Source organism: Propithecus coquereli, unplaced genomic scaffold, assembly GCF_000956105.1.
Source record: "Propithecus coquereli isolate 6110/MARCELLA unplaced genomic scaffold, Pcoq_1.0 Scaffold13, whole genome shotgun sequence".
NCBI classification, from domain to species: domain Eukaryota; kingdom Metazoa; phylum Chordata; class Mammalia; order Primates; family Indriidae; genus Propithecus; species Propithecus coquereli.
In genome coordinates, this window is record NW_012137191.1 from 14,044,111 (window position 1) to 14,056,981 (window position 12,871).

The 12,871-nt window shown below is 36.6% G+C and overlaps 1 protein-coding gene across 1 annotated transcript in view; it reads right to left on the minus strand.

Moving 5' to 3' along the window:
- Positions 1-12,871, minus strand: part of TAPT1 (transmembrane anterior posterior transformation 1) — a 63,916-nt gene that overhangs the window by 18,385 nt on the left and 32,660 nt on the right. Inside the window, exons 4-7 of the mRNA XM_012638511.1 lie at positions 8,455-8,617; positions 5,644-5,779; positions 4,228-4,325; positions 3,980-4,049 (exon numbers count right to left, since the gene is read on the minus strand). Of these exons, the coding sequence (XP_012493965.1) occupies positions 3,980-4,049; positions 4,228-4,325; positions 5,644-5,779; positions 8,455-8,617 (467 nt within the window). The remainder of the gene's footprint in view (positions 1-3,979; positions 4,050-4,227; positions 4,326-5,643; positions 5,780-8,454; positions 8,618-12,871) is intronic.

A 12,871-nucleotide genomic window follows, 5' to 3' on the forward strand; every position in this document is an offset into this window, starting at 1 on the left:
ACCTCAAACTCCTGGGCTCAAGTGATCCTCCTGCCTCAGCCTCATCAGTAGCTGGGACTACAAGTGTGCATCAGCAAGCCCAGCTAATTTTTCTGTTTTTTTTTTGTAGAGACAAGGTCTCACTATGTTGCTCAGGCTGGTCTTGAATGCCTGACTTCAAGCAATCCTCCTGGCCTCAGCCTCCCAAAGTTCTGGGATTATAGGTGTGAGCTACCACGCCCAACTGGAAATAAAATTTTTATGAGAATAACAGATTCTAATACTAATAACCTAACATTCTTAGAAAAAGAATGCAATCGACAACATATTAATACCATATCTCATATTTAGAACAGTCAGGATTTGGATTAGGATTGAACTCTTACATTGATTAAAAATTAAAACTTCTATAAAAAGAGGAAGGATTTCTTTAACCTTTATTAAGAAACTTAAAAACACTGGTGATTAATGCTTTTAAGATATTTCCGATATTCAGATTATTAAACTCCTTTTTCCCTACTACATTACCACTAAAAGGGATATACTTCAACATACATTCACATCTTAAACATAAAATGAGTGACTATTTTATTTTCAACAGTCATTCAAATTTATTGCAGGTATACGGGCCTCTGTTAAGAGTGTTAGATAGAGGCTGGTGCAGTGGCTCATATTTGTAATCCTAGCACTCTAGGAGGCCAAGGTAGGAGGATCGCCTCTGGTCAGGAGTTTGAGACCAGCCTGAGCAAGATCAAGGCCCCATCCCTACCAAAAATAGGAAAAATTAGCCAGCGTGGCTATAGTCCCAGCTACTCAGGAGGCTGAGGCAAGAGGATTGCTTGAGCCCAGGAATTTGAGGTTGCAGTGAGTTATGATGACACACACCACTGCACTCTAGCCAGGGTGACAGAGCGAGACTCCATCTCAAAAAAAAAGTGTTAAATAGAGTCATCCTGAGCTAGAACCTTACTTCAGACAACCTAATTCCTGAAGGATCTTTCTGAATGCATAGTTCACATTATCAATGGGTAAAATAAATACACAAAATTTTTCATCTCAAGACTGCAAATCAGAAAGCCCTGGGCTCTACATTCAGCTGGTGCTTACGTTAAAATGAAGTGAAAAAAATAAATTATTAAAAGTCTGGTTTTATTAACTAAACTCCATTTCATGAGTGCTTAGGTAATTCCTCTGAAGAGAATGTATAGTCAGATAATACTGAAAAGGGATAATATTGCTCTAAAATTTCCAAACAAAGGTTTCCACATTAAACCAGCACAAGGTACTACATCTCACACTATGTATCTGGCAACAACTTCTGAAGGAGAAAAATTTCATAGGAAAATTCCTAAGAAACAAGTAGCTGATAGGTGAGTACCGCTGCTAACTGGTTCCCATTAAGCAGCTCCCAAAGAGTACAAAGGAGGCATTACCCTCATAGTAAGTGCAAAATGCAGCTCTTGAGGATCCCTCATCTGTCCCTTTAATATCCGAGTACCACAGGCAATATTAGTGGGACTGTCTATGATGGATATTTTTTTTTCCTTACTTGCGAATGGGTTTTAAAATCTACATTAGGGTAAAGTTAATTTCTTATAAAATCTAAAAGGTACAATGGAAACCACCTTGTATTATAACTTGAACTAATTTACTTACAACAAAAAGTAATACATTTTTTGGTGCTGAAACCATTTTAAGCCAAAATAAACTGAATTTCTGGTCAGCTGATATGCATACTTGGATCAATATGTTATCTTTTCAGAGTTTTCTTCGAACTCGAATATTGAATCCCTAATCTTTCTAAGGTCAGACGTTGTAATTCTAGGGAACTGGTTATAAAAGAAAGAAAAGAGATATTAATTACATCAACATTTTAACGATAAGGTTAGAAACCATTCCTAATCTCCTCCTCACAATTTCAACGCTCTTATACACAAAGACTGAAAACCCTTAAAACTTAAAATCTGCATGTCTAGTTTAAAGCTCTATAAAGAACACCTACTCAAAGTAGGTTATTAATATAAATTAAGAAAAAATAATGTGATTTATGCAACAAATGAAATTCTTATAGTTGAACCAATATACTCTATGGTTACTACCAAAGTGGACAAAAAATTCTATAATTTAGTCTTTTCCCTCCTCTTCCATTTCTAATTCACAGAGCTTGGTAGCATGCACAGAGAAGAATATAAACATCAAGAAATACAGCACAAACTACCCCTCAGAGCTCTGGGATCCATGATCCAGGATCCATCACAGCTCCAAAGAATCATCCAGGCCAGGCGCGGTGGCTCACGCCTGTAATCCCAGCACTCTGGGAGGCCGAGGCGGGCGGATTGCTTGAGCTCAGGAGTTCGAGACCAGCCTGAGCAAGAGCGAGACCCCGTCTCTACTAAAAATAGAAAGAAATTAATCGGACAACTAAAAATATATAGAAACAAATTAGCCAGGCATGGTGGCACATGCCTGTAGTTCCAGCTACTCGAGAGGCTGAGGCTGTAGGATCGCTTAAGCCCAGGAGTTTGAGGTTGCTGTGAGCTAGGATGACGCCACGGCACTCTAGCCCAGGCAACAGAGTGAGACTCTGTCTCAAAAAAAAAAAAAAAAAAATAATAAATAAAAAAATAAAAACAAAGAATCATCTAGACTTTAAAGTTCTTCATTTCCCTTTTTTTGTTCCTTGCCTAGTTTTCAAATCTCCTATAATTCTAAACATTTGTTCACTTTAATATATTCATATGTCATTATTTTCTTGTCTAATAGAGGTAAAATTTACATACTGTGAAATGCACAGATCTTAAGTACAAAATGTGATGTTTGATAAATGCATAATCCGTGTCACCAATCTCCTAATATACAAGAGTTCTATCACCCAGAAAGTTCCCTTGCACTCAACCTCCTCCAATCAATTCCCATTCCCAATAAGCAATTCCTCTTATTTCTATCACCGTAAGTTATATTGCCTGGTCATAAACCTATGTAAATGAAATCATAGAGTATGTGCATTTTTGTGCCTGTTTTTTTTTCACTCAACATAATGCTTTTAAGATCTACATAGTTGACTATATCATTTCATTAATTCTTTTTAATTGCTGAGTAGTATTCCATGGTATAGCTATAACACAATTTGTTTGTTTTCCTATTGATATGATTTGGGCTGCTTTGGCTGCTATAATAATTCTTATACAAGTCCTATTGTGACGATATGGTCAAGTGCTGAATTATGGGGTAGGCGAACATTTAACTGTATAAGAAACTGCCAAAAAGTTTCCCAAAGCCGTTGTAGTATTTTACATTCACAGCATCAATGCATGAGAGAGTCAGTTAATCCACATCTTCCCTAACTTCTGACATTGTGAGGCTACAAGAGCAGCCATTCCAGTGGGTGTGTAGTGATATCCCATCATGGATTTACTTTGTATTTCCCTAATGACTTTTTCCCTAGTAATGCTGAGCACTTTTTTACGGGCTTATTGGCCATTTCTAGATTTTCCTTTGCAAAATGTCTATTCAAGCCTCTTTCCACTTTTAAATTGGACCACCCTTTCATTATTGATTGGTAGAGTTTGTGATGTATTCAGGAAACAAAAAAGATCTCTTGTCAGGAAACAAAAAAAATCTCTTGTCAGGTATATGCATCTCAAATCTTTCCTCTTAGTAGTGTGGCTTGTCTTTTCATTTTCTCAATGTTTTTTATGAGTGTAAGTTTTAAATTTTGGAGAAGTTCAATTTCTCTCTTTCTTTTTATGGATAGTGCTTTTGTGTGTGGTCCCTAAAAATGTTTGCCTATGTCGAGGTTGTAAATATATTCTCCTTTATTTTGTTCTAGAAGTTTTATAATTTTAGCATGGTGTAGGACTATGAACCACTATGCATTGATTTTTGGGGTAGGAGAGAGGTCAAAGAAACAGTGGCCCACATAAAATGTGACACTAGGATTGCAGAAAGAATTGCAAAATAATACTGCATAGAGTTGCAAGTAGAATCCAATTGTACGTACCGCTATTTGACATTTGAAAGAGATTGTTCTTTTCAAACTTCTTGAAAACACTTCCTTTAATCTCAACAAACTGAAATAGTAAAAGAAATATCATCTTTATCACTGTAACAGTTTTCAAATTGGACTTGCTACATATATAACTTCCTGGAGAGTAAATACATACAGAACAAAGAATTTTATACAATCCAGAATATTATTGCTAAAGTGCCCATATAACTTCAAAAATGTAAAATAAAATCTCAACTTACATTATTAGACATCATGATAGTAAGCAGTGACTTGTTGTGTGAGTTAAAAGCTACATTGAGGGTTGTTGCTTGAACCATTATAAGGATTGCGTGCAAAACTAACAGTATGTCAAGGAAAAACCTTAAGTTTGTTTTCATATTATTATTAATAGATAATACTAAATACTTTCAAATACTTTTGAAAGTGAATAATGGAGAAAAAATTGACTATGCTTTCCAAATCAAGCATAAGTATTTTATGATCTTCATAACTTCCCTATTAGCTATAGTTGATATAAATTTAACAGGATAAGATACATGTAATCCCTATAAGACAAACAAAAGTAGAAATGGATCTCTGTGTATCCATTTATTTGAGTCCTTCAGAACAGGATTGTTTTGTTCCTTCTGTATCTCTGGCACTTGGCAGAGTGCTCGAGAAACAGGCCCCCCAAAAAGTTTGTTAAATAAATGGTAAATATTGAAAGAAGAGATTTTGAAATATACATTCTGAATTAAGATAATTTACATATTAAAAAAGAAAAGAACACAAAATAACAGTTAGTTTGGAAGCGGTTTTCCTCTCTGGTTCTTCAGGAGATGTGGAATGTAAGATGATAAGAAATACCTGATAATTAAGATTCTTTTTCATATGTCATTTTGAAAATATCCACAAGCTGCAGAATTATATTCATATTATATACAGAATCGTTGATTTAAATCTAAAAATTGTTTTACTCCATTAAAACTGGAACAAGTTTTTACCTTCATAGATATTTTCCCACTAAATCCCTTAACTTCCCAAGTATTATCCCAATTTCTTTCAAGCATTAACTCTTAAAGAGATAAGAAAAAATGACACATTCCTGTGAATGAGTCCTGACTCCAAATGGAACTTAAGAGTAGGTGTGTATGTGTATGTGTGTGTGCATGTATGCACACACCTATATACACACACATACACACACACACACACACACGGGTATACACACACACAAGCACACACTGTTTATATAGTAAAGCATTTACTCTCCAAAAGAGAAGCTTTAAGCCAGGGACACACATACATTTCTTCTCCAAAATTCCTCCCAACTACTTCACATTTTACTTCTACACGAATTCTATACATTTTAAACTCAAGGTTATGACAAAAAATTCATAGATTTAAAGATAACTTCATTATAAATTCCTTCATCATAATCAGTTACACCGAGAATAGAAATGTTTTCCAGCAGCACAAAGCATTGTGCACACACGAGGTTCTTTAATTCACAATTACTGTTTCAGCCAATTTCTCAAAAGAAAGCAGGTATTTCACATTAATCTTCAGAATACATACATACATATATATCTTTAAATCTGTGAAACAGCTAACCAAATAAAATAAGGTAGCATACACATTGACCATTGGAATTTCCAATGAGTCTAAAAGGATACAGACATAGAGAACAGCCATGAAAAAGTGAGGAATCACCCCAATATGGGCTCTTTTTCTTTCTTTAGGCTCTGTTGCTGTCCAATAGAGAGCATCTAATATATCTTGTCCAAATGATGAAAACAGACGATCAGCTACCTAAAGAAAGAAATTATTGGAAAGTTGTTTCTTAATATTGCATTTAAATGTTACTAAAATTCAGATGCAACTCAAATGCTGGAGATTTGACTTTTTTTAAATCCTAGTAGAAGGTAAGGTAAAGAAGAATGGAGATCTTTGTTTACTTATTCACTCATATTTCTTTATTCTCTGACACACAGTGCTCAAATATTTGTAGATTTGAATTAGACTTTGTCTAATTAGCTGTTTGTAATGAAAAAAAGTCTTATGTAGTGGCAAAAATAAAAGGAGGTGGGCACATCAAAATCATGGTTCCTCTAGTTTTAGGGCTTTAAATATAAACTCAGGATTCAAACTTAAATTCTTTAGGACAAATGTATCATTTGATCCACTTTACCTAATATTTATAAATAATGTTAGCTGTATTTTGAGGCTTATTAAATGGAATATAATATGCAGATTTACTTCCTAAAGATGTTTCTAAGTATTGATCTCCCCGAATATAGTATAACAAACAAAAAGAGGCACATAAAAAAAAGAAAAGGAGGACATGGTATCATTTGGGATCCAGCTGGAATGCCACACCCTTAGACAGAGAGCCTTTCCCGGACCATCTGTGGCTACTGCGGTTCCTGTGGTCTCTACTACATTACTCTGTTCTTTTTCATCACAGAATTTATCATTTCCTAGTATCTTCTTGTTTATTATATATCTCTCACCTGTAGAATATAAGCTCCACGAGAACAGGCTGGTTCGCCTGTGGATCTTCAGGGTCTGAGACTGTGCTTGGCATATAGGAAGTGCTGATTAAATATCTGCTGAATGAATAATTGCTACCACTCAGGGGGAGCTCTTATCACATGCCTGACATTGTGCTAAACTCCTGTGTAATGAGTACTTGATCCTCACAACCCCCCTAGTATCTCCAATTTACAGATGAGAATTTGAGGATTAGCAATATTCAATAACCAGCAACTGTGTCCAGGGTAAGTAGGTCATAAGGGAAGAAGTCAGGATTTGATTGTAGGTAATTTCTCTTGATTAGAGCCTGGACTCTTGTCTGCTATGCATAAGCCATGTCACCAATTATAGCCTACAAACTGAATAAGCATTTAAACCATTTTAATCAGCAATTCACGGATCCTTTTTCTTGGCCTATTTGCCAGTAACAATAATAAAACTACCTTTTGTAGTTTTGTGAGAGGGCTTTGTAAGTCACAAGACATAGACATTAAGTTTGGGGGCAGGAGGGAACCCTTGCTCCCTGCAGTCCCCTAAGAGGGAGAAGATTTGGGCTCTTCTTTCTGTGAGGGGGAGGGGGGAACTAGATAAGCCAGTCTGCTTCACAAACTCCATGCACGCCCCCCCCCCGGCAACCTACTTGGTGGGGCAAAGCAAGTGTAAGGGCAGTGAGCCTGGAATCAGGAGGCTGGGGTATGGGTCTTGAACTTAAGAGCGAGCAGGATGGCTGGAGCTGCACTGCTTCCCTGGAGAGGTGGGAAGTCCTCGTCCACCACAGCAGTGCTGCTGCAGAGCAGGAAGGCCAGCACCACCCGTATGTCCACCCACTGGGAAAAATCTTTTCCTGGCTAATTTAAAAGACAGACCTTACTTGTATCCCTAAAAAAAGAAGTATAGGAAAATACAATTTGAATTTCAAAGTTTGCTATATAACCTAGGCAGCTTACTATTTAAAAAACTTATTAATATCCTGCCCATAAACAAAGCATATTTTTTGTAAAGTGAATATATATCTGCTCATTTTCTGTATTAATATAAATGCAGATTTTCATATGCTGGATGCTTTAGAGTGAGATATATTGTATTAAAAACATTAAGTACTTAGAAAAATTAGGAAACTTATGTTTACTTGCTTCATGTAAAAATTTCCAAACAATTCAAGATATAAATCTATTATAGCAAACATATATACAGTCATAATATTTATTTCATAATCTTTAAAGTTCTAACAAAAAAAATACATATGGGCTTCCAATGAGCTTGCAAAACAAATTTCCCTTGCATTTGACAATTTACATACTCAAGGGGGTACTGATTCAACTAGGCAGAAGCATCTTTCCTGTATGCTTTGATGACTTGCTATCCTAAGTGTGTCCCAGGACCAGCAGCCTAGGCCCCACCTCATTAGAAATCACCAGATGCTCCAGCCTCACCTCAGATCCATGAAATTAGAATCCACATTTTTTTTTCTTTTTTTGAAATTCTTACCCTGTTGCCCTGGCTAGAGTGCAGTGGTGCCATCATAGCTCACTGCAACCTCAAACTCCTGGGCTCAAGCGATCCTCTTGCCTCACCCTCCTGAATTGCTGGGACTATAGGCATGCACCACCACACCTGGCTAATTTTTCTATTTTTAATAGAGACAGGGTCTCGCTCTTGCTCAGGCTGGTCTTGAACTGCTGAGCTCAAGCAATTCTCCTGCCTTGGCCTCCTAGAGTGCTAGGATTACAGGTGTGAGCCACTGCACTGCTGGAATCCACATTTTAACAAGATTCACAAGTGATGGTGTGATGTACACATTAATGGTCAAAAACACCATTACCAGAGTTGGTAGAAAATATTTTTGATCCTCAAGTACTTTCTGTATTGGAAGACTTGAAGTTGTGTACATTGTCTGGGCCTCTGTAGCCGTGGGGCTAGACTGATCACACAGGGTAAAGGCGGGTCCTTACCTCAAGCATGTTGTAGATGATGTAGAGCTTGATGACAGACTGCCCCCTTATCAGGTGGTACATCATGGAATAGTCAACATAGTGCATCATAAAATAGCAGATTACCAAAATGACACCCTTCAAAATGTCACACACCTGGGCAGGCTGAAGAAAACGTCTGTCTCTGAAATATACAAGAAGTAATGAAAATATGAGTTTTATGTTGGTGGGAATGTGAATTAGTACAACCTCTACAGAAAACAGTGTGGAGATTTCTCCAAGAAGTAAAGGTAGATCTACCGTTTGATCCAGTGATCTCACTACTGGGTACCTACCCAAAGGAAAAGAAAGCATTATAACAAAAAGACACTTGCAATTGTAGGTTTATCATAGGACAACTCACAAGTGCAAAGATATGGAATCAACCTGAGTGCCCATTAACTGAGGAATGGATAAAGAAAATGTGGTATATGTACACCATGGACTACCACTCAGCCATAAAAAGAGGAAGAAATAATGTCTTTTGCAACAACTTGGATGGAACTGGAGGCCATTATCCCAAGTGAAGTAAAGCAGGAATGGAAAACCAAATACCACGTGTACTCACTTTTAAGTGGAAGCTAAGCTTTGGTACACAGGGGCAGACAGAGTGGTACAATGGACACTGGAGACTCAGAAGGGGGTAGGGTGAGAAGGGGGTGAGGGAAGAAAAACTACCTATGGGGTGCAATGTATACTATTCAGGTAACGGGTACACTAAAAAACCAGACATCACCACTATATAGTTCATCCATGTAACCAAAACCCACTTAAATCTATAGAAATATAAATTTAAAAAAAAAGAAAATATGAGTTTTAGTTCTATGTTCTTAAAATAAATAAACTTTACTAGACATACACTGGCATACAGAGGTAAAAATGAGAATTAGGTTGCTATTTTAAAAACTTCAAGGAAACTTATACTAAATGATTACTCAGCCGTGTAAAATTTTCTGTCCAAGCACAGAATATAAAGCTATCAAATCAGAATTACTATTAGAAGTTGGTAATCTTAACAAGTGAACACGGAGGGTGGGCATCTGCTGATAGGCACTTTAAAGCAAAGGATTTCCGTGATTATGACATAAGCCTCTAATCTAGTCATGAATTCACACTGGATCAGCCCTTTTCTTACAAGGTTACATTCCGTGCACATTGCTCTGCATCCCGGAACTTTTTATTTAACAGCATAACATGCCGTTATCAGTTCATCAGGAATTCATATTTTTATGGCAGTGTAGCGTTCCACTAGGTGGGTGAACCATAATTTATTTAACATACCATTGACAGATTTTCAGTCTTTTGTCATTAAAAGCCACAATGCAATGTATATGTCTCATACATGAAAGTATATCTGTAGGATAAATTCCTAAAATTGAAATTTCAAGGTTATATTCACTTGACACTTTGATAGAAATAGCTACACTGCCCTCTGTAGGGGGTGTGCTGATTGACACCTCCACTGGCAATGTTACAAGAAACCCTGTAGCCTAGTGCTTTCAATACGCTGTTTGATCAACTTTTGGGTCTTTGCTAATCTTACCAGTGAAAAATGGTACACAGTGTAGTTTCAATGTTAATTTCTATCGTTAGGAAACCGAACATCTTTTTCATATATTTAAGTTATTTATATGTTCTGTGAATTCTCTTTTCTTATCTTTTTTGTACTGGTTTATAGGATAGCTTTTATATTATAGAAGTTGGTCCTTTGTGACTTGAGTTGAAATATTTTTTTTCATAATTAATATAAGCAGAAGAATTGGTCTTTACTTCTGAAGTCAGAGCATGAAGAGCTAAACCTAAATTGTGAAAGGAAACATAAGACAAGAGTAAAAAATACATTAAAAAAGTAGAAATTTTAGATTTCTTTCACTGCATTTAAAATTCCTGTGGCAAGAATAGGAAAGATGTTTTCTCTCTATCTGTTGCAGCCCAATTCCTCAAGACAAAATGCTCAGTCTCCTGTTTTGGCAGCTTTTATGCATAGTGCAATCAATAAAATGGTCAAGTATTTTCTTAAAGAGCTGCAGAATCTGTTCATTTCCACCAATTGTGACAATATTCTGAGCAACAATATAGAGGGCGAGCTCTTTTTCTAATCGGCTGCTGGCCTTATGAGCCATCTATGTGTTTGGTATTCCTCGGCTACCTATTCTCTGGAGCTCTTTTCTAACCTTTGTCTACTTTCAGATCAGGAGCTCTTTTCTTCCAAAGATTCTTGCAGAGTTCAACAAGGAATCTGTAAGTGTTCCAGATTGTTACCTGAAACATTGCTTTACAAGATAATGATGCAATACCGCCTCTGTGAGCAGCTGTTATAGAACCTCATCCTTGTTTTCTACAATGTATACTACATTGTACATTGTTTTCAGTTAGGTATAATTTTGGTTGATCTGTTTACAGACAGAATATGAGATACTGCAGAAGTTCGGAAGAGAGGAGGAGAGGTAACTTCTGTGAAGACTGTGCCCAGGAAGGGCTGAAGATGGCTGGAAATACATTGGGTTGAACCAATGAGCCTAAATGGGAGACAGGTGAGAATATGCATAAGTCATGACGTGTGCGGATATCTTGAGACAGGTCCGAAAAAACCAAGTGAAATTATTCTTAGCAGTTGAAGTTAGGGCTTTGGGCAAAATTGCATCAAGGACAAAGTTGACCAGCATCTCTGTCACCCTGACTTTCTTTCCTCCAGCGTTGTTCCTCTCCCTCCCAGAATGACTCTGGCCTTTGTCTCCTCATGGAATCCAGAGTGATCTTCATCTCCCATTTCCCAAACACTCAGCCCAGAGCGCAGACCTCTGCCAAGGGCTATCTTACTATCAAGGTAACTTCCTATCCCCATCCCCACCAGACTGAAAGCGGAAGACCTATTACATCTGTCAAGAGTTGGATCTTGATCATTTAAACACACTTCTAGTTCCTGGCCTATGTGTGACTATCTCCGCGCGGATGGCAGGAACAAATTGGGAAGCATCAGCTGAGAGGCTGTACACCATCCCCATGTCAGAAGTGTGGGCACAGCTCAGCATATACTGAAAATCACACACCACCAATAGCTATGGGCCTTTGTCTTTAAGAACTATAGGTCATGTTTTATGAATTAAAGAAAATGATAGGAACTAAAAGTAGGGTAGTATTAATTTGCCTTAATTATCAAAATGATTTTGACAAATAATTAAAGTAGAAAACTATACTTAGAGCTTTTAGTACCAGATGGTATCTACTTCGGTGATCTCAGCCAAAGTGATTTTATTTAAGAGACAAAGGGCTTTTTTGGTATACATCCAATCATATTTCCTAATAAACATATTTGCAACAAAAGAACAATGTATTAGTATATCAATGAAGATACGTTATATTTAATACATGTCATTGTTAGAAATTAGAGATCTACCAAACATCGAAAATACATATCCCAAAATAATATAATACCATACTTTTTGAACCAAGAAGTCAAAATATAAAAATTTAGAGTAAACTAATTTAGTTTTATTTTACCTAGGATTAGAACAGGTTGTAAAAACAAAGTAAAGTTGTAGGAACACCTTACACTACATTTCACAGTTACCCTGTGGCAGGCACTGTTCCCAGCACTCTGCATATATTCATTTCGGTATTCACAATGATCCTAAAACGAAGGTACCAATACCATCCCAATTTCACAGATGAGCCAGGGGGTAGTCAAGAACGTGCCTGCGGTTGTACAGTGACTGTTGCTGCGTGGTAGAAAAGGGATCAGAACTATGGCAATCTGGCTCCAGAAAGCATGCTCTTCACAACCAGCTACATTCTAGACTTTTAAAAAAATAACTTCTAAATGTACAGGAATCAACAACTCAGAACCTTTTATCTTTCAGTAAAATTTAACACTGTAAAATTTATCACTGTACTGTGATCTCATTTGGAAAAATTATTATACTGAAAAAATACATATCTATCATTTTGTTCTTTATTTCTAAAAATGCATGCAGAAAAACAGGACTATCCATATTCCATTGGATCCACTGTTTTCTGTGGCCTTTGCTCCGGTGAAAATCTTACATTGCTAACATCGTAACTGGTTGCTACAGAGATGACAGTGATTTTCAAAATTAAGGAATACTACTCAAATAAAGAATAAAAGAAGCACAACTTTTAAGAAATAATGGTCCTGTTTTCATATAAATGTCCTTGTTAATGTCCATGTTAATGAAAAAGAAAAATTGCCAAAATAAAAAACTGTTTTTAAGGTGGCATCTTAAAAGACAGCTGGATGTATCGTAGTCTAAGAAAAGGTCTAATCTGTGAATAAGTTTACCTGGTTAAAACAACTTGAACCAATCATAGTAATTGTTTCTGCTTTGCCATGATATTTTTAGGTGACAATCTGAGAAGCATTTCAAACTCCATAAGAAGC